General features: G+C 44.9%; 1 protein-coding gene across 6 annotated transcripts in view; it reads left to right on the top strand.

The window, feature by feature from the left end:
* LOC101075133 (rho GTPase-activating protein 6-like) overlaps positions 1–18280 on the top strand; it is a 29369-nt gene extending 11089 nt beyond the window's left edge. The window contains exons 1-14 of one of the 6 annotated variants that reach the window (XM_029847042.1): positions 7169–7441; positions 13209–13368; positions 13523–13594; positions 14046–14305; positions 14467–14662; positions 14789–14844; positions 14928–15078; positions 15188–15336; positions 16089–16268; positions 16929–17026; positions 17117–17361; positions 17446–17520; positions 17612–17886; positions 17974–18280. In XM_029847042.1, the coding sequence (XP_029702902.1) occupies positions 7295–7441; positions 13209–13368; positions 13523–13594; positions 14046–14305; positions 14467–14662; positions 14789–14844; positions 14928–15078; positions 15188–15336; positions 16089–16268; positions 16929–17026; positions 17117–17361; positions 17446–17520; positions 17612–17886; positions 17974–18132 (2223 nt within the window). In that variant the 5' untranslated portion in view covers positions 7169–7294 and the 3' untranslated portion in view covers positions 18133–18280. Of the gene's footprint in view, positions 1–7168; positions 7442–8865; positions 10735–13208; positions 13369–13522; positions 13595–14045; positions 14306–14466; positions 14663–14788; positions 14845–14927; positions 15079–15187; positions 15337–16088; positions 16269–16928; positions 17027–17116; positions 17362–17445; positions 17521–17611 lie in introns of those variants that run through there. The other 5 variants (XM_029847049.1, XM_029847055.1, XM_029847030.1 and 2 more) reach the window with 5 other exon arrangements.
* Positions 18281–22843: the final 4563 nt, after the last annotated feature.

Below are 22843 nucleotides of genomic sequence, written 5' to 3' on the forward strand. Positions count from 1 at the left end.
AAGACTGCAAAACATGCACCGATACAGGGTGTAGAGGAGCTCCGACCATCACAACACAGGAGCTGTCTGCAGAACATAGATGCTAGTGAGCTGGACCTGAGCCCTGGTGCTGCAGCTTTTTCCACTGCAGTGATGTAACAGTGTTTGGCCCTCACTCGTGGCCCTCGGACCTTCAACAACACGTCCTAGAGAGCTTCCCTCAACCGCAGCCTCGTCTGCTGTGCTCTGCCTGCTCCAAATGCCTCCGCGTGTGCTGTCGCTGGTGCCACACAAATTACGCCTGAGCCGCAGCTGAATTATCCAGTGAATTAAATAGCTTTTAGGGTGGAATTTAAAGATCCAAAAGCTTTTTTCGCCATGAATATTCAGCGGCGTGACTAATTGGGATGAGAAGTGAAGTGTTACCTGGCTGCGTTGCGCTACGCTGCAAAAAAGATTAGGGATTTGCTTTGCCGCTTAAGTGACAACCGCTGATAAAAGTTCAAAGTGATAGTGAGGAGGCTGCAGTGTGTTCTGTGTCAACTTTTCCATGTAACATAATGGTAGCACTACCAAGATGCACCTTACATGCGGCTTATACAACACTGAGGTAAGAAGGTCACATTGGATACATCCGCCTGAGCATCCATCCTATACATGTGCTTATCCGTGGGGTTGCTGTGAGCTAAAACCTCTCCCCAGCAGGCACTGGCCAGCTGGCAGGATAGAAAACAGACACTCTTTATGGACGAGTCTGTCACAGATAAATGGTCCTCATTTAATGAAAATTATAGTAAACTTGAATGTAAATACCATTTCTATTATCAGCCATCACCATCTTTGTCTAAAACTGCACAACCCTGTAGACAAGAGAGGCTGCACCGTAGCTCAGACCTTTGAACTGACACGTCTGAATGAGACGCAGCCATCAAGGGATTCGATTCTTCAACTGCAGTGATGCTTTTCTTACTGTGCAACTAAATGTGTACAGATGCAGGCCTTTATCACAAACTTCAACGTTCTCCCACAGATCCAGCACAGAGTTATGGAATCTCAGTAACGCAGACGCCACCCCACAGGAACAGTCGACTGTGGAACACACAACATTCAGGAGCCAGTCCACGTCACAACAAGTGGGACTTTAAACTATGCCTGCTGCATTTGTGGGCCCAGATAAAAATGGCTTTTCTCGTCATCGGTGTTAAAGGGCCAGGATTGTTGGAGATAATCAGATCTGACTGACAGCATAAAAGGAAACTACAGTCCAGCGACTACAACTCACTGAATGACAGTGAAGATGCCGACTTCATTGTCGTCCGGGTCCATTGTGGTCGACAAGTCTTTACTGGAGCACTTGCTTCCGGCCCTTCTTCTCCTGTGCGCTCCGGTCCCAGCTCCTGAAAGAGTCTCCTGCCTCTATTTGGACATGTGATACACAACTGAGCTTGCAGGAATAAAACGCGTAGCGTTATGATCACACATACAGCTCCCCTCGTCCAAGTGAGCAGCCAGTGCCCCGAGGGAGGAGAGCGAGCTCGTCGCTTCTGCCTCAGTAATGAAATAACATCACATTCCGGGCCAGTGCATCAGAAAACACAGAGGGATCAATGCAGAACAGCTGGACTCCAACGAGTTGCTGCATGGTCGAGGCGGCCTCGGTGAGCAGGTCTCTTATGGAAAACCATGGAAATTCACCCACAGTGGATTTTTTCTGTTGTTGTCGATGGTTGTTTTTTTCTCATTCCAGTAACCGAAGCAAACGGCTCCATGTTTGATCTCCAAGATATTATTTACAATGTTTCAATACACTGCTGAATTGCAGGATCTGAAATATTAATCCAATCCCTATATGAGGCATTTGGAAATGGCATGTGTTTTATCATCCATGAGAGCTTAAAAATTAAGCTTCAACCATAATCCAAACTCTATTACTATGCACTGCTATGCCAGCCACCTGTCACCCTAACAGAGCCAGACCTACCTAAACCCTACAGGAACCAGAGAACTGGACTTCAACCCAGATGTTTCATTGTAATGTGTTTCACCTTTTATACTTTAATGCATTTGACAAAACAAACAATGTATATAAACAATATATATATATACACACATACAGGTAAATGTAATTTAAAGGCATTCTCCTATAAAGCATTAATATCATAATTCAAGCTGGATTACAGCATTCAGGCCCCCTCATGCATGAATGGCATACACAGGCTTCCATTAGTTATGAGCTGAGGCACGTGTCTTTGAAACTGCAAGCAAATGGAAGTGCTTGCATAAGACATCCCATGGCTCATCCAAACATCCCCTGCCCGGTCTGTTGAATAAAAGGACGCCATCCACAATGGGAGAATACAACAGCAGATTTCAGCTTTCCTGAAGCAAACATGGTGAAATGCCAACGATGAAGTCACTTGGAGCGTAAAGTTCCCACTTTCTGTCCCTGCAGTTCTATACATATACATGAGCATATGGCCAGAATGTAGCACGCGGAAGACAAAAGCAGATTTTTCTGCAGGAAACATCCTGCGCATGAATCCATCCACTCATGTGGTCTGACACCTGCCCCTGGGCCAGAGTGTGCAGCATCAGTGGCCTGTTTCTTTTCTCTTTTTTCCCCCCCTGTGACACACAGGCCGCACCATTTAGAACGTGGGGACTTCGGCTGTTAAAAACACAATCCTGCTGCACAGTGTACACATCTGAGAGGCACAGTTAACGTGCTTTATTGAGGTTACAGCAATAATTATGCAAAATTGTGAAGATGTGCTCTCCCAAGCACAGATATACTGGCTTTAACAACAAAATAAAGCCGAATGCTTGTTTGCAAGTTGCTCTGGCAAACTAAAAAGGCAACGCGCGGCTCCGATGTTCTGATTAATTAGTAAAGCATACTTTAGAGCTTATGAGACCCAGACATCCCAGAGCTCTAAAAACAACTCATAAATGACGACTTAAATTGTTACATCAATCCGCAGTGTGTGCAAGTTCATTTCCAGCCCATCAAGGCTCTGTCCGTTGATTAATAATAGCGGGGAAGTGGCTTTTACATTACTTTATGGAGCAGAACCAACAGAACAAGCATCTATTTGCATAAAATGATGAGAGTCGCACCACGCAGACTGGAAAAAACAAAACAAAACCCCAACCAATCAAACACAAGAGCTTTGGCTGCTCCCTACGTGTGTATTTGTAGCAACATAAACTGCATTTATTCCAATACTGGATTTGTACTGTTTCACTAAAAAGCTACATTTGAACGTTTCTTGCTCGAACGTGAGAATTACAGCACAAAGCTGTTGTTCTCATTAAAGCCTGCGTCCTCTTTGAGTTACACACAAAGTGCATTATTGAGTAACTACACACGTTCAGGCCAAAGTTTGTAATTATACTTTAATGAGGCCAGTTTACAGCCAGTAAAATAGAACCCCAGCAGGCAGGAAGATGACTCCCCTGACAGTCTGTTAATATACACAAATCACATGGACAGGAAGTACAAGGACATCAATGGCAGTCAATGAGATGCCAGAATATCACTTTCCTCAAATCAGATAGCCACCCTCATGTCGACACACTGCAAAGGCTCCACCCTGCCAGCCAGGAGAGGATAGGATTCACAGCATCCAGCAATTATCTGTAATGTGGGAGAAAAATCAATGTGCCCATGGAAAGCTGCTAAGGTCACCGAGCCAACGCTGTGGCTTGAATCAGGAGCTCCGTGCTGCTGCAGGCCTGCCTTCACGTCTGCAAGCAAGAAAGCTCCCATCATTCCGTCAGGACGTGGGCATGTTAATCATTAGCCTTTTTCTTGTAGTTAAAAATAACTGGTTTCCATCATTTGTAGGTTAAGTGCTTTTTATTTGATTTTATTTCCTCAGAAAAATGCCAGTATTTCCACTTGTGCTGTAATTCTGCTTTATTCTGATGTTGTTATATTCCATAGCCCATGTCTCTGTCCCACAGCTGTCTCTACAGTTGCATTGAAGGGTTGTAATGACATATTTTTAGCTTGGAGGGAGAATTTACACTCCTTCACCGGCACTGATAGACCAACAGTAATGTGGTGCCTACAGACAGGTGGGGGACATGATCATAAATAACTTGTCAGTGCTTGTAAAAGCTCAGAGAAGAAAGGGCAGAAAGTGGAACAGCTTGTGACTCACCTCTGCTGCTCTTGGTGTTTGTCCCACGTGCTGCTAACACAAATTCCGTTCTCTCCTGTATGGTCAATTTCCATGTCGGCTCTTCTGAGTGAAGAGTCACTAGTGGAGCTCCTGCAGGGCAAATTTGAAATGCGCCTTCATGAAAAGAGAGAACATCTTGGTGGTGCTGGAAGGGGAGGGCAGGACTCCTTGAGACATTGATAGCGCTGTGTAAATTCTATTAACAGCAAGGCGATATTCAGAGGAATGGAAAATCAATAGCTCGCGACCAGTGATGTCTGAATGTTCAGGCCGAGTGGAAATCTGAGACGGCGTGGCCTCACTGGGGTGCAGGGGGCTGCTTCTGTAAGTGGTTAAATCAAGCTCTTGTCTGACACCTTGATTGCATTTTCACCTCACCATTTCCCCCTCTTACACTTTAGAGAAGTGCTATCAAATGTAAGAGTTAGTAATCCCATTAATAACAATCGCTCTTCTGAGGTAGCTGCACTCTGCTAGGAAATCTCAGACCCTGAACATCTCAATTTTCAAAGTCTTTTTTATTTCTTTTTACTTCTGCTATGCTGCACCTACACTAAGGTAGTAGAACCATCTGATCTGTAGAATCTCTTGGACGTCATTCCCATGGTGACTCATCAACACCAAATGTCGCATGTCTGCTGTGTTAATGTGTGTCTTATCTCTAAATGAAAAGGATGCACCACATGCTGTCCTAGGTTAGCATCACACTCCTGCTGTCTCCCTGCTGAACTCCGACCCCTCCCACTTTACCTCCCTTCAGGAACAGTAACCCCGTCTGGACCGACTGATTGTACATTCACTCTTTTTGCACTGATTACATCTGTTACAATAATTGCACTACCTACATCCGTTTATTTGCACTGCTTTTCATACTTTTCACATTTTTACCATACTTTATCATTATAGTATAGTCAAAACATACATAGTTAAAAACTGCATAAATAGCCTCTATTGATCCTGTAGGAAATTCAGCACCATAGTTACAGCCTGTATATATATTTATCTTGGTTGCAATGACTTTTATATACCCTTTACATATCTATGAGCTCTGTAAATACAAACATATATATTGATATCATAAACATATATTAATGTGTGTATATATTGTATATACCTCATCACAGTTTTATTTGCTACTTAAGCACTTCTGGTTAGATGCTAACTACATTTTGTTGCCTTGTACTTGTGACATGTGTAATGACAATAAAGTTGAATCTAATCTAATCTAATCTAATCTATGCCATCGTCAGCATTGAGAACTGACAAAGCTCTTTATTTTTAGCATGCTGAGGTTTTGACCTAAAATATATGATTTAACGGAACGGCGTTTCCATGAAAGGCGTTTCCATGAAAGATGACTCTCCAGCCACACTTCTCTCTTAAAAAAGCGGAGTGTTTGTGCTCACGACGGCACAACAGCGCCCACCTGTGACAGAAATTGGACTCTTCATCTTCACACAACATTAACATACCCTGTATTTTGTGTCTTCATTTTGTTGGCCGCTCTATAAACAAGCAAGAATCGTGACAAATTCGAATGTTACTGTTTTGGTATTTGGTGAGATTTAGCAGTAAAGATCAAAAGCTGCTGAGAATCTGCTGTAACCTGATAATGACACGAAAGCCATTTGTCAAAAGCAACTGCATCTCAAAATATACATGTAATGATGGTGCATAGCACAGATCATTACCTATTCTAATTAAATCAAGAAACAGCATATAGGGTGTGAAGTACAAGCCTACAATTTGCACAAGGGTTGGATTAGGTTACCATTAGCACAACAACCGTGCTGCCAGCCCTCCAAGCTGCTTAAACCCCTCATGGAAATAACCCCGGTAATTTATCCAAATTGTCATCCCTCAATCCTGCTTTGATTTAAGATGGCACATGGGTATCCTATCCAATGCCGCACTGTCTAAAGCTGGTCGCTTGTAGTGGGTGTTAACAGGAATGAAACATATTTCAAAACTAACATTTCTCTTTAAAATATGGACACGCACTGGTGACTCAATTAGACATTAATGTCTGGAGTCTAAGTGCCACAAGGCTGACAGCTTTCATATTATTCACCAGAGAGGTGAGCTAATAAATCATAAAGATGAAGTCCCACTTCTGTCCCCAGGAATCCGTGCGGCTCCTCACCAGCAGGGGGCGTATAAAATCCCAGCAAGGCCCAGAGCATCTCAAACACTGACTCCAATTAAGACATATTAGTTTCACCCCACATTCATTTCCTGCGTGGTCCAAGTTATTATCGTGACGTCTGCTACGCGTATCCCGGAAACACGTGACTAATGGGGAGTCTGATGAGAATCAGTTGGGAGTCTCCAAAAACCTCGGTGCCATCACCAAATAAGTGGATCAAACGCAAAGCTGCGCTCTTATCGCCACTTCCCCTGTCTGTTTTGTGGACACTGGTATCTGATGAATCCTTATCGTGTCCATACAGAGCTGGTTCACATGCCATGTTATCACACGGGTCCCTTCCCCGGGGCCCCCACAGGAAGAGCCAGCTCCCGGGGCACCGGGAAGAAAGTATCTCAACTGCCTTTCGGTAAGGAAGGAAAAAGAACTGTGGGCACAAGTCGGATTTTGAATAAGGACGGGATCCGTCTAGTTCGAAACTTTAATTTTTGTTGTGGTTGAAGTTCACCTGGTATATTTGAGTAGGAAAATCATCGGAAATTTTGGAGAGCACTATTTAATCTTTCTGCCAAAACCATTTTGGTTTTGCAATTTGATATATAAACCATGATAATGTCCTACAATGAGATGCTTGCTTGAAACCTTTGCTGTGTTTAATATGTGTGTTTAAAAGGCACACATACATCCAAATCCCTGGATATTTACCGACGAGGTGGTTTATTAAAAACTGAGAAGAGGGAGCAGTGACTCAGAGAATGTGGGTGGAGGGGGTGACCAGCACGGTGACGCGCTCGGCGCTGACGCGCTCCTCCTGCTGCTGCTGCTGCTGCTGCTGCTGCTGCTGCTGCTGCTGCTGCTGCTGCTGCTGCTGCTGCTGCTCACCCCTGTCGCCAATCGGTGCTGCTCCTTCGTCGGACCCGAAACTGAGACATGAATATATTTAACACGCATCTAACCACGACTTGACCAGCCGAACAGAGTTATGTCCGCTCAAGGATTACTGAGCAGTGTTTTTTCGTGTTCTCTGAGCCCGAAAACTATCACCAAGCAGAAACTGAGGCAGACCCGCAGCTTGGACCCGGCGTTGATGCGACATTATGGTACCGGAGCAGAGAAGACATTGTCTATGGTCAGTGACCCGATAGTGTTGATTATGCAAGTGTATTGTTTGATTGATATGTGGGGTGCTCATTATGGGCTACATGTCCTCTCATAATTAATATGCCCATGAATCAGAGCTCATGAAGCCAGGAGTGCTCTTTTAAATAAAGTTTGCCTAGACATGATTTTATTTGCTGTAAATTTCAATGCTGCAATGTGAGAACAACGGAACTTGGTGAGAACTTCTGATGAAGTTTTTCCATGATTGCAACATCGCTGTGACACAGATCGGCTGCTGCGACGCAAAGTTAACTCCAAAATGATCCTCTTTTTGTGAGAGGATGTCGGGGGAGGCGTACGCTTGTTCTAACCTGCTGATCTTTATGTTGCAACAAAGTGCCACACGCGTGAGTCAGCTGAAAACTGTCGCACAGTTAAGGAGGAGATGAAAAAGTGCGACACTGTGGGGGATGATGAAAGGCTGGAAAAGCATCACGCTGACCCTACGGATACAGAATAACTCTGCTGTATTTTGTGCAGCAGAATCATTTAAAATCGTTGCGACCTCTTGTCATCTTTTGTCAGGGATGAAGCTGATTTACTTGTGCATTCCGCCCCATCACAGTTGCGTCTTGCTCTGCATGGCAACACTGTTTGTTTGGTACAATGGAAAAGTGTTGCATACGTGACATTATAATTGGCTTGTTACGCACGCAGGTGTCTGTTTTCTCAACAATAACCCACCTCCAGCCAGAGCTCTCAGAAATGTAATCACTATAAATCTCAACGGGGCTGACCAATCCTGGGGGGGACTGCACGTCAGGCATGATGCCCGACGCCATCCCCAATGTTGTCACCAACACAATGACACAGATGTGCAGCACTCAGAGTTTGGATGATACTGTTTGACAGGTCGCGAGCATGAGTGAAATCCTCATTGATCAGTGATCACCATCAATGCCGTCGTGCATCTGGTATCTGGTTCTGGACCAGTTTATGTCAGGCGGAATCAGGTGTGAGGACCTTGGTGGAGACTCATGGTGACAATCATGTGACTCAACCTGACTGGATAAAAGCAAGACAGTATTTAAAATACTAGCAGTCATCCAACAGTCACTTTTTTCCAAATATTTATGTACTTCACATAATAAACACCCTTTGGTATAATATTTATCTTTAAAAAAAATAACTATACATTTGCTCTGAGCCAAGAATAGGCACACTTTATAATCCTTTCTTTATTTTATAGGTAAGAAAAGACGTATGGAAAGTGTCTGTTAATAGTGTTTGAGAGGGAAACCGTTTCGTTGTTATGTATATTATTTAAATCCTCACCAAATACTAAGTGATGGTGCAGCCCTGGCACAGAAGCAAGTCTTCCCCTTTGTTTAAAACAATGTGTCACTGTGGTATTTGTGATCTATGCTATAAGTGACCTTGTATTTTCCATAGGTTCAGCGTAGCAGCGTCGATTAGAGATGTGCTCGCTCACGCTGTCAGTCGGCTCGGCTCAGACGGAAAGCAGAGACATCTGGTTTACATGAAGAGAGCGTCTACTTTTATTTCTCCCAGCGCAGCAGCACGACCTGATCCTTGGCTGCAGCCCCGCAGGGACATTTTCCTTCCCATGGGAGACGGTTTGCATGGCATGGAGCTAAAGGCTGCTGGCTTCAAACCTCAGCACCAAACCATCCAAGCTTTAACCGATGGGCGCACTTTCATGGTCATCATCAATAGCTTGTGCTGACATTTGTGGTGTGAAGGTCAGGTGGAACGTTTGAGGCTTCTCAGAGCATCAAACCCCCAAATCCACCGTCTCAGGAAAGCATTATGCAGCCTTTTAAAGTCTGGAACAGTCTAATACCCCAGACAAAGCCCAAATAACATATTTAATATATTTTAGAGGGAAAACAATGGATTCAATGTCGTAGTGACGCTGCTGGAGCAATTGCGGCTAAAAACACTGTGCTGGACATTCCTGAGATAAAAGAGATGGTGTGCAATCACAGTTTTATGGAGTTTAGACTGTACACTTGTGGCAGCTCTCAGAGGGAACGTGAGGTGTCTCCATAGCGACGGACAAAACAACAACAAAGGACCTTGTGAAAACTCTGAATAAAAGTAATGTGAACCATGATAATATCCTTTTAAGTCGCCGCAGAGCCGCTTGGCCAGATTAAAAACAATCTGATTAAAAACACACAAAGACATTTAAATTCATACGGCAGATTTCTTGTGACCCGTGTCATCACCAACAACACCTCTCATGTCTGACTGGTATTGTGCAGCCTCATCCAAGACGCTCAGCTCAGACCAGTCAGCACGGGGACAGGGGACCTCCGAGGGCGAAGCCTCTGCTCCATCCAGTCACGTTGCTTGTCATAGATTCTTAATGATGTGGAGCCCAAGTCCAAGCCTTGGCTGGACGTCGTGGCCCATTATTGGACTGAGGAGGCGCTACCAGGGAGAGGTCTGTGCACGAGAGGGACTGCAAAGAGCTGAATATGCTCTTCATCTAACCTGTCAGTGCCTCACTGCTGTTTATCGCAGGAGAGCGTTTATCTTTAGGATAAATAAGAAGCGTTGACAGTAAACACAAAGGAGTGTGAGAGCAATGAGTTCCCAATGGTGCTACTAACTATCTGCTATATTGTATTAGGTTTATATTAATTAACCTTAGAAGAAACGGTTTGTGCTATATTTAATATAAAGATAATCAAACTATGGTGGTTATTTCCCTTGCTGAAAATCAAATTAATGCCATATTCTGAATTAAATCAGCGATCTGGATCCCTCCAGTCAAGGACCAGTTCAGAAACGCCTCGCAGCGCCATAAATATGCCATCAAATTCCCCTGCCGCGGGTTAACGTTATGGGTCAAAACACAACTTGATTTTGAAATTTACTCCATTTGATTTACAGTTTGCATAAGGTGTAAACACTATTTGCGGAGGAATTCAGATCCGAATATTAGAGCAAAGGGGGGAGGCTATGGGAGTTAATTTATTCAACATCTAAAGACAAACCATAGTTTGTCTGCGTTAAACACCCCCCCTCCACAGATGTGTTTTCTAGTTCACCGTTATGTCCAGACAGCGCTGAGCCCTCCCACACCCATCTGGCTCCACCGTTACGGCCACGGCGTTTCCGCCCTCAGTTAAATGCGCCGTCGGCTGAACTTTTGCCAGATCTTGGTGCGCACATCCAGCAAGTGTGCGTGGGGCTCGGGCGCAGCGGGTTACCTGGTCGTCCGTCTGGTGTGGAAGTGCGCGCGGCTGCGCGATGGGAGACCCGCGGGTGGCGCAAAGCATCACGTATCTTGTGAGTAGCCACTGATGCGCTTTCCAGCTTCTGATTTACACGGTGCGTTTGGTTGTTCACCGCTACTTTTTAGTCGAATACCTAATGGTTTTTTAAAAAATCTTTTCACTCCGCAGTGTACTATTTTGAATTTTTTTATTTATTTATTTATTGGTCTTACTTTTCTCCCAAAATACAACCAGAGGTCTTTCAGTGCTGCATTTAATGTGTCCCCAAGCCTCAAAATACATTCATCAGCTCCCTGCATCTATTTCTATGTTCGATTACTGTAATCTGCACTTCCAATCTCCCTATTCTGTGTGAGCTACCTTGCACGCTTCCTCTCATTGTATTCCAGGGAGCACCAACAAAAGCTCACGGTTTCCTCCGGGCTTTAAATTCAAGTTTGGTGCTGCACAGTCAATGCGACCTTCATCGACACAGGAGAGGACTTAGTTTACTCGGAGCCGGACGGATTTGTTTGAACAGGATCTATCTGAGCAGTGCAACAAATCAGCATCTCAAACATGTAAAGCAAAGACCCCCAACGGCATCTCTGTGTCAGTTGACGTGGTTTATGGTGCTGCGGAAAACAAGCGGCGCCCTTGTGCGTCCACGGTAGTCATGAGGTCAACATGGTCGGAAGCTAATGTACAACTAAAGTCATGTCAGCATGTTACAATAAGAGCATCAGTTATGGTCTGACCTCATCCAATGTCTTTAAAATGAGAACCATCTGTGAGAGGGGAGGTCACCCATGAGATCTGTGGAAGAGGGTTGTTTTGTTTTCTGATGGAATAAGAAGAACTGGTGGACGTTTGTTAAAACTGGACCTGCCCACACGATGGCTGTTGACAACAGCAGTTAACGCAACTAACATACCAAAACCTGCATTGGATAACACAGCAATCAGACTTATTAAACTAAACATGACTCAGACGACCAGGTGGTAAACAAGGAAGAGAGTGTATTGCTGTACTGCAGGAGTGAAGGCCGTACAGAAATACTCCACACAAAAACAGTGTTTTATTCCAGTTTGCCAGCAGTTATAAAGTGTTCTTGTGAAAGAGGTGGAGCTGTTTACTTCCAAGCAGCATTATCACAGCCATGAATGAAATATTTATACCATAAAATGGAATGAGGGGAAACACCCAAAGAGAAAATTCCAGAATTGGAGAGCAGAAAGGGAAGCTCAGAGAGGGAAAAGTCATGGCTATAACAGATGACTGACGGTGTTATTAACGGTTTCATTTTCTCCACCATTAGAGGAGGAAAACAGGTTAAAAAAGAAATCCTTGTAAAATCCAATGAAACCGTGGGTGGTTATTGCGTTATGTTATAGTTACAGTAAGAAAGGGTTGTTTTTCTCTGGAAGAAAAGCCTATTCCTTCTTCATCTATCAGCTGCGTTCACTCCTTTTTAGTGAACAATAGTTGAAACAATAGTTCCCCTTGATCTGTACTAAAGTACTGTACTACTAATCTGTTAGTCATTTAGAATACTGACTGTCGCAATGGTTATCTGTGCAAGCTAACTTTGGAATACCGGAAATCCAGAGTAAATCACTTTATCTCACTTTGTGGTGCAGTAGATTGATGCTGCTCTGGGACGGCATTAGCAACGATTTTCTAAAAAAAATGAAATCTACTAAATGATTAAATGCCTGGTTGCTGGAAGGATCCAGGCCCCTCTGACTGTAAATTGTGCATGTTCTCCCAGTGCCTGTTTGGGATTTCTCCCAGCGCTCTGGTTTCCTCCCACTGTCTAAAGTGTGCTCACTGGTAATCACAGACTCTTGTCAGTAAATCTCCCTCCATCACATTAGTGCTGTCGTCAACGCAGCTGTCTGTGTCCTACAGAACGCTGGGCTACTGTTTTGTTGCCCTAATTCTGGCTGGGTAAGACTGAGCCACTTTAGCGTGAGCCTTATCCTGATAATGAGCTCCTAAGCCTCTTTAGAACAGGGCTGTGCTGGATCAAAGCGCTGTAATCTCCTCCACGGAGATGCTCATAGGTTGAGGATTTCAGATCAGATTAACTGTCCCGTCATTAGCGCAGAGCAAATCTTCAAAACTGTTAAATTCCATCTCTGTTTGTGTTGGAGTCATGTAGATACTCTGGATTGACAACTGAGGGAGTTTGTTCAAAGATCAGTAATTTCTTAACTCCATTTATATCCAAACATTGATTTTTACCAGGGGATCCAGCTCATAAAGCGCATTATGGGCATATTCTTGCCACTTTTGATTTTGCGAATAGCAATTTTCTGCTCTTTCGACACACAATTGCCACTCGCACAACAATTCAATCCCAGCGACCTCAGAATATGGAAACGGAGCGTTCTTCAGATTCCTCCAAGTGTTAGCTGTCAGCTCTCGTCACGGGGAGCATCAGATGATTTATGTTGAGATTTCAGCCGGATTGTGTGATTAGACGTGAACCCGTGGCGCGGTGACAGTGATGAATGCTGTGCGTCTGCGTCTGTGTGTCTTCAGGGTGACTTCACCTGGAAGAGCGTGTCAGGGCGCAGCATCGGCCTGAAGCCCGTCCCCCTGCAAAGCCTGTCAGAGCTGGAGCGATGTCGTCTGCAGGACGTAGCCTTCAGGAGGCTGCTGCGGGACCGAGACATGGGCTGCCACATCTCCATCCCCAAAAGTAACACACACAAAAAAGAGAGAAATGTAGCTTTATATGACAAACATCCACCCCAATTACCAAACCCCATCATGGAATGACTGCTGGAACACACGCGGCGAGGAGGAGACAGTGTGTGAGGAAATAAACTCTTGTTTTCTGATGTCTTCTGTAGATGGTCACAAGCACAAGAAGTCGCTCAGGCAGAAGCTGGATTCCTTATCCAAGGAGAAGAGTAAAGACAAAGGTGAAGAGGCTGCGCTTGTTGTTGCTCCTGTCACCTCCTGACACACAGCATCCTCTCCGACCCTCCTGTCTTTAAGCAAGCAGATCAGAATCTGGAGCGCTGTAAAGACGTCTCAGAGGGAGCTTTGACGGCCGCGCCTGCTGCAGCCTTCTGGCAGGAAAGTAATGTTTTCTGTCAGAAAAGCAGTGGAGGGAAAAAAAATCAAGTTTAAGTGGTGGGTCGTCATTACAATGCATCGCAGGCATGGCTGCCATCCTCTTCACCTCCACCCTTTGGTTTACAAAGGCACTTCAGAAAGTGTCTGACAGAACATTCTCTTTACAAATTTAGCTCGAGCGGGAGAATTTTTGAAGAAACCTAAAGACAAGGATGGCTTTAATGTCAAAAGTGGCACATTTCCAGTGCAATTGAATGCTTTCATGAACTCCTTGTTCTCCCGTCTCTTACGCAGAGGTCACGCCCCTGGTGTTTGGAGTACCGCTCTGTCAGGTCATTTCCAACGACCGGACGCTCAAGCAGCGGCACGATCCCCCGTGGGAGGGTCACAGCGACCCCACGGAGCTGATGCTGTCCTTCCTTCACCTCACCACCAGCTTCAAGAGGACCAACAGGGAGTTCTCCAGCAGTAACTCCTCCCTGAGTTCCAGTGAAGCCCCCAATGAATCAACTTTGATCAGCACTGCCGACGCAGCCCCTCGGACCCGCAGGAGGGTAGGCTGCTCCGTCACGGGCTTCTTCAGAAATAACAAATCAGTCTGACAATGTACACTCATTCCATTTCCTGCTCATTTGTAGTGTGTTCTTCAGAAGGAGGCGTTCCTCCTGTGAGCAGACCATGTCCGTTTATCTACCTTGTATCTTTTCCCCGGCAGGGCGGAGTATCGGTGGATTGCATCACCGACCTTGACGATAACCAGTCGCGGCTCTTAGAGGCGCTCCACCTGTCCCTACCTGCAGAAAAGGCCTGCAGCAGGAAGAAGAGATGCGACAAAAAGCTCAGCCTCAACCCCATTTACAGGCAGGTTCCCCGAGTGGTGGAGCTCTGCTGCCAGCACCTTGAAAAACACGGTATGTTTTCGTTGGAATAGAAGCCGTGCAGAAGCAGAACAAGGCTTGTTGTCGTTGTACACAATCAAAAAAGATATTGGAAGCAGAGTGTTGATATACTGAGGCTGAATCTCCATCTTGATTTAGGGCTACAGACAGTTGGAATATTCCGCGTTGGGAGTTCCAGAAAGCGAGTGCGGCAGGTATGACCTCATCTGGGGAGCTTCATATTGTACATCCAAGTCCATCTTTGATGAGGATTGTGATATAAGGAAATCTCTTCCAGCTTTGCAAGGAATTTGACCGGGGATGGGAGGTTCATTTGGACGAGGAGCACAGCGTCCACGACGTGGCTGCATTACTGAAAGAGTTCCTCAGAGACATGCCTGAGCCGCTGCTAACGAGAGAGCTCTACACGGCCTTCATCAACACCGTGTGTGAGGAGCGCACATGTATCAGCCATCAAACCAACAGAAATCATCCTGTTTTCTGTGATTTTTCCAGATGTGTCATTGACATCAAATGTGGTGGCTTTTTTTCCTGCAGCATTGGCACGTGCAGACCAAGAGCATGCCCTCCAGCTCCTGATTTTTCTGCTTCCTCCCTGTAACAGCGACACTCTGCAACGCCTCCTCCACATGTTATCCACGGTGGCTGCACATGCTGACGACAGCGTCAACTGTAAGGGACAGAAGGTAACGGAAGAATGCTGCTCTGTGACACAATTTTGCATTCTGTTGTGTGCTGCTTATTTGAGAGTTTTATACGTGTTTTATGATATTTGTTTACTATATTAAATAATACATTAGATAAAAGCCCAAGCAAATAAAGTTGAATTGTTTAAAAAATAAAAAGGCAAAATGCAATTTTGTAGTGTAATAAACGCTAGTAACCACTAGAGGGGAGTATTGCAGAACTTTGATATATCTAAATGTAATATAATTGTTCATCATGAATGTCTTTAAATGATAAAAGAGCCAACAGAATTTGGTATGCCAAAGGAAAGAGTCTAGAAAGATATCTAATATAGAATTTATAGAATTCAGATGAGAGACATTAACTTAACGCACATGTGACTCTACAATATGCCCAAATTCCATTTTTTATATAATGATAAACTTTTACTCAATTCCATTTGCAGGCTCAATACCTAAATTAGAGCTTAATTGTTCCCCACAGCGGGTTTCTTGTTGGCTCGAGTCCTGGAACATACACAGAAGAGGTCTGATTGGTTTCTTTGAACAAGTGATGTGAACAGATCCACCCTTATTGATGGTGGCAGCTGCGCATTCCCAACATTTTCTGGGTGCTGAGGAGGGTCAGTGTGCATCAAAAGGGTCCCTAATTGATAAAGTCTTGATTAATGTGTGCTACCTCATTATAATCATCATGAGGGATATGTGAAAACTGGCTGATCGATCCTGATTACTGTTTCCCTTTGTTTCAGGTGTCGGGAAACAAAATGACGTCGTACAATCTGGCCACCATCTTTGGACCAAACCTCTTACACAAACAGAAGAACCCAGAGAAGGAGTTTACAGTCCAGAGCTTCGCCCGGGCAGAGGAGAGCACGGCCGTCATCAGCGTGGTCCAGAAGATGATCAGCACCCAGCAAACACTATTTATGGTGGGTGAAGAAGTGGTGCCTTAAAAACTGTAAGAAATAAAATAAGGGAAATGAAAAAAAAAAACATGTTTATGTGAACGCCCCCCCTTCCCCGCACGCTTTGAGAGAGTGGTTTCACTATCACCTAATAAAACGTTTAAATTAGCTTTATATGTTTAGAAATGGGGGGTTTTACAGCCACTTATCAACCAAAGCAGCTTTGCAGTAAAACAAAGAAACCGTGGGACTCAGTCTCCCTCCTCGCAGCCCTGCGGAATCTATCCAACTGAATATTCGTCCTAGTAAATATTAAATGATAGGCCTCATTGAAGAGGTTAATACGTCGCCCCACCCTGCATTTTTAAACAGTCTGATTAGAAGTGAGGGCAGGACCCTCGTCTTTTACATTTTCTGCTATTCTGCTTCTCACTGGGTGCAGATGAATCTAATTGGGAGTATCTGAAAATGAAGCCACAGGGCAAAAATAAAGCCCATTAGGCATTTGCTCTGCGTCATTAGTTCTGCTCTTCCGTTAATTATTTTCACCTCGCAGCATCCAAACAGCGGCGCGTCTGCTGCAGCGGCTGCTGCGGCAAAGTCCTCCAGTGAACGTTTGGATGTAACGTCCACGTGCTGAGTAGGTGGTTAAGTGCTCTTTTTGTGCTGCTTTGATTGTGGCAGGTTCCTGCTGACCTGCAGAACGAAGTGCTGATGAGTTTGTTGGAGAGCGACGGCGACGTGGTGGATTACCTGCTGCGCCGGAAGGCCTCGCAAAACCTGTGAGATCCCAGCACTTTTGCGTGCGAAGCCCAGTGCATCGTCACGTCTTCACGTCTTCACGCTCGGTCGCACGTGTCTCCGTCTCGTAGGGGACCGGGGACCATCTCGCTGAACATCCCCCTGAATGAGCGACGCTTATCCAGTGATTCCACCAAGGTGTCGAGTGGAGATGTGTCTCCTTATGACAACAATTCCCCCGTCCTGTCGGACGGACTGATGGGGAAATGTCCGGACGACAGTGACCCGTTCGCCCACAGCGTCCCCAGACTGTCTTTCACAGTTCACTCTCCCGAAGGTTCCTCCAGGAACTCTCCTACACTGTCCACAGACAAAGGTGAAGGACTTTATTTTAGATATATAGATTGTTAATCACTATAAAGACTACAGGTAATCCCTCTGGTTCTGTTGCTCTTGTTAGAGGCCTCAGCGGATCATTTCTGGGACACCTGGGAGGAATTTCTCAGCGAGGACTTTGCGGACCCTCGCCTGACAGGTGATAGAACCTGCACTGCTGCAGCTGACCTTGAGTCTGCATGTGATGAATGCTGAGTTTTAATGGCGCCTTCTCCTATGCTCCCTTGGAGACGTAACAGAATCCCAGTCGTGCAGATCATCAGAGGAGTGGAGCGGTCGCCAAGGTAACAACAAGCCGCCCATCACTCCAACGGCAACCTCATTGGGTGTGTTGGATAACAGGCCACACCTCCCGGTGACTCGCAGCAGCAGCGGCCCCCACGACCACAGAGGACAGACACGGACGCCATCACCGTTGCATCAGAGGCTGTGTGGCCAATCAGGAGCCATCAGCCTGGACAACTTGGCAGCAATGACAAGACACCCAGCGTGTCCATTACTGGAGGTCAGGACACATGTTTTGTCTCATAATGACGGCGCGCTGAGGGAGACCCATATTACTCACTCCACGTCCTCCCTTCCCACACGACAGCCTAACCTTGACACTCTGAAGACGGCCGGCACCGCAGCCGCCTCTGGGTCTGGACAGGTTAATGGTGCCGGTGCCCCAGACTGGCGTTCAGGGCGCTGGCACATATGGCAGAAAATGTCAGAGGAAAGTCCAGAAAAAATGCCGGAAACTCTGGTCTGATGTATCAGCTGCAGTGGTGACTTTCTGATAAATGTCTATATATTCTCCTTTTAAAAATGATATTTTATGTTTCTATATTTCATTTTTGTAATTTTTGTCTGTCAATTGTAATATATTGTGCCAATTAAAGTTGGAGTTGACTCACAACACAACAATCTTGACGTCATAGTTAGGCTTGAAAAGCAATGACACGTTTAATTGCTCCTGAATGGAAGTCGATCATGTATGTTTCTAAAGAAAAAAGCACTTTCTAAAGCACTTCTTCATGCAGATTTGGCCACAATTTAAAGCAAGTGAGCGCATAAAGTAGAATCACACGATAATCAGGACCTCCAACGAGTTCTAACATGATGATTCCAGGCTCACATCTATACTAAGCCTTTTGGAGTCCTTTTTTTATCCATTCTTGTTCCCATCATAGTTAAAATTCATTATGATGTTTGTGGTATTTAAAGCAAAGCCTCGCAAGAAAGGATTAAAAACAGAATTGCATTTAATGAAACTAATGGGCTCCTGCAGTGATGCGCTGTGTTGATCGTTGGACAGAGGTAAATCTGTTCCAGTTTTTCTGAATCGCGAAAGCACTAAACTCATTCTGCGAACCAAATGTGGTCCCATTTATGAAATCCATCGCTCTTTTGCCAAAAACAGAAGCAATTTTCACCCATTTAGACACAACTTGCAGATCTCATTTGCAACGCTCAATCTCACTCGCCCCAACACATTAATCACTGTGATGCACTTGTGAGGCAAAATGGAAGCTAGTGGCGGTAGAAGATACACACAATTACAGCGCATGTGTCATAAGTCACACACAACCTCTCACAACTGTTCACACTTGTTGCTGATGATGGAACCAAGATGAGCCGGTCGTGGGTGCTCATGGCCGAGCCAAAAGTTGATATCAGAAATGGATGGACGCAATCTGAAGGGCAGAGGAAGAAGAGTGGAAGTGCGAGGTGGTGTACGAGGAGGAAAAGGAGGAGGGGGAGGAAGGACAAGGGCGGTCATTTCAGATGAAATCTGTGCAACTGTGATAGACCATGTTCTTGTTCAGGGAAATGCAATGAGCAGAGAAGGACACGGAGAACAACCCAATCAGGGGATTCAGAGAGAACAGCTGATTGTTTCTCTTTGTTCATTGAACGTTTTGGAGGTTTCAGAGTTTGGAACTGCACAATCCTGTTGCCACATGAGGATGGAAGGACTCCTCTACCCTCCCAACAGCAAGAGGCTCTCACAGTTAGTAACATGCTCCTTCAAGGCCATTTGACGGTGACTCACAGTAAAAGCTGTAAAGGCTGTCTATATTATGAGGGAACCAAGAGCATCAGGCTCAGCATTGACCGGGTGCTCCATCGTAACAGGGCGCACATGAAGCAGCCCTTTGAGCTACTCAGAAAGGGTCAAGATCAATGATTTCACACATTCACAGTGCTGTCAACACTAAATACTATCCTACATTATTACTGTCTGTACATTGGAGTGCATAAACTGAGTCTGTATTTCTGTAACTAAATTGATTTTTATGTATCGAAAGTGTTTCAGTTGGATTCTACAATAACACCTAATGAATACATTTTTACGCTAATGTGCTTTAGGCTTACATTTAGTTTTAATCCTTTGGTCTTTAGTGTATACCATAAATTCTGTTATCTTAATTGTGTTACTGGGCTTTGAATATTTTTGAAACACCAACAATTATGACAAACATTTATTTTCTGGAGCGAGGTGACCGGAACACTGTGTTTTCCAATTTCTGATGTGGTGTTTAATGAATGCTCAGTAGTGTTTTAATTATCACTGACTGATGTTAAGACCTGAAAACCTTGTTTTTATTTTGAGAACAGACAAAAGTGTTTTGACTCAAATGGCCACTAGATGGCAGTCGTGACCATACAAATATATTTTAACCTGACCTCAAAATTTTATACTACGGTACTAGAAAAAAAAGCTCACCGCATAGATGTTTTTATTCCACCTTTAAATCCAGATTTGAGCTCTTTCAGTCATGATTGCGATGATGTTTTTGCAGATGAATGAGCTCGACTGCTTTCAATACAGATGTACACGTTGTGCAATTAACAGCATTTTTCCTCTGTGTGCGCAAAAATTAAAAGCTTGAGGACAATAACACCCCCCACCTCAATACTTTCCCAATGTGACTCAAACGGTTTCTGTATTTGTGTCAGTCAACAAGAAGCATCTTGACCCTGATTCTAAACTTCTTTCTAGCTTGTTAACCACAGGAGGACTTAGGGGATTTCCTCAACACGAAGATTTGTGGTTAAACTTTCCATATCTGCCTGCACAGCTGTGTGAGCTGAGCTGTGTTTGGCCTCTGTTCTGACTAAACCAAAGAGACAGGAGAACAGGATGTCTGGAGGTTTTTCTATACATGCTCACTACGGTTTGCTTTCCAATCTGCACCACAAATGGGAGATATCGGCCCTATAAAAGGCACCAGAGTTAATGCAACACAGGCGCAGCTTTGGAAAACATGGCACGGTGATCTTTTTATTTCTTTGCCTCTGTCCTCCCTCTGAGTATGAGCAATCAAGATCCAATATTCAATTTCACATCTTATCTCTGCAGCCCTGATGGATGTAAGTTGATCCTCTGGAAGAGAGCCGCAGCTGCTCCCAGCAGGGGGTCCTTCCTGGCATCAGGAGCAGCCACGGGGAGCACAGGGGAAGGTCACCCTCCAAAATGGGGCTGGATGTCCAGAAACAAGAGCTGTTTCAAGGTCGAATCTGATACACAAATCTCTACGGATCGAGAACGGAGCTTGGCAGATAAAAAAAGAAAGAAAAAAAAAACCTTGAAGACAACAAAGTCTATTTTGATGCCAACTGGGGCTTTGGTGTTCAGCTGTTTACCGCTCATCAATAACAGAGAGTCAGTGGGACTGACTGCCTTAGAAAAACCTGGAGAAACCTTTTTTAAAAAGAGTCTACTTCCAGCATTTAGCCCTACATGTGAGAATAGAAAGTGTTTTTCTGTTAATTTGATTTGCTCCTCATCCTCCTTTGACAGAAGAAAAGCCTCCTCTGAAGCCTTTATTTACAAAAGGGTGATAATGCCGGATGCTCATCCCATCGCTGAATAGAAACAAATGTGCCAGACAATGTTCACTGTCCATGAATCGACCTGGGCCAAACAGTCAACATCAGCGTGAGCCACAGAAACGTGTGCTGAGAGTCATTTAACTGAAACCTCTCAGTCTCTGCTGTTTGTTTTCATATCGCAACTTTCAGATGTCGGACTTCCTCCTTCCTGTTTATCCGCAGTGAAAGATGAACCCCATCTGCTCTCATTCATGCTCCACTTGGGATTCATTTGATAAACGCTTCCCTGTTTGCAACACACACCCACCAGGTACGCTGTCGGCCGTGCATGTGGTTGTTGTTGCGGTGGTGTCCGGCTCTTCACCAAACAGTATTTACTTCTTCTTCTGCTGCTGCACATGGCGGAGCGGCGTAGACGCTTGCTGCCCGTTGGGTCGACCACTCACTTTCTTGGCAGGCTGGGGCGTCGAAATATTCCCCCCCAAAACTGTGTGAGCAGGACACTCTGGACCTTCAGGAGCCACTTGTGCACAGACCTCAAACTTGAGAATTCTGCAGCTGAAACAATGACTCCTGTGTAACATCAGGAATCGCAGCATCCAGATGTTTCCCTCCAAGGCTCGTTGCTCTTGAGCTTGTTTTACGAGGGCGTCTCTGAACACATGGCGGCTCCATCTGATTCCTCATTACTGTTATCTTTTTAATTTCCCCGTTTATTGCTGACTGTCTCATTCAGCTGTCTGCAAATCACTTAACAGTCGCTCAGCGTGGGTTAAGAGAGACGCGAAATAAGTTTCACTCCGATAAAGGCCCAAGTTTCTAGTGTAGAGACGTGCACGCGGTGGACAAGAACCATCAGTTTCCTGTGAAACACTCCTATCGGTGCGTGCCTGTGCAAATCTACTCTGATTTACATCCTACTAAAACAAAAAAAAAAAATCGGGGTCATTCTTGGCAAATAATCAAGAGTTGATATTTCTCAGCTCATTTTAGGGAGGGATACGTTCAAATTCCACACTACTCCCCATCTGCAGTGATTGCAGCATGAACAGCTATTTCGAGGACACGTAGCATTAAACCAAGACTCAAACATGCAATTACGCTTTAAATGCATCAAAGAAGCCGCCAGCAGTTAATAATTAAGCAGAGGATCAACCTGGGTAATTATCAGAGTGTCTTTGCAAATTCAAAGGGGTAAAACGGCAGCTCGTGAACATCTTGGGAATATGCGTCCGTTCCCATGAAAGAGGAACACCTAATCAGCACCTTCACGGCAGCGGCAGCACTTTGGGTCTCTCAAGAACTGTCTGCTCGTGTCCTCCGACGTTTGCTGATCAGAGTTTTATTCCATTCTGAACATATGCTGCAGGATGGAGCAGAGCCGTGTTGTTCACGTAGGCAGCAATCTGTCCCCTGCTGTGGAGGAAAGCCCACCACCACCACTTCCTGTCACTCTAACAGTCCCGGCCTCCTCTTCTTCTAACATCCTCCCTAAATTACAGAACGGAGCAGTAGCCGGCTCATTTTCCTGTCTGTCAACAAAAGCCTTGGAATATAATTTTGTTGGAATTTGGCTTTTGGGATCATTTTCTCTCTGTCAGATCCGACATGAAAGTCCACAAAGATAATGATGGTTCCAGTTT

The sequence above is a fragment of the Takifugu rubripes genome, chromosome 1 (assembly GCF_901000725.2).
Source record: "Takifugu rubripes chromosome 1, fTakRub1.2, whole genome shotgun sequence".
Taxonomy (NCBI): domain Eukaryota; kingdom Metazoa; phylum Chordata; class Actinopteri; order Tetraodontiformes; family Tetraodontidae; genus Takifugu; species Takifugu rubripes.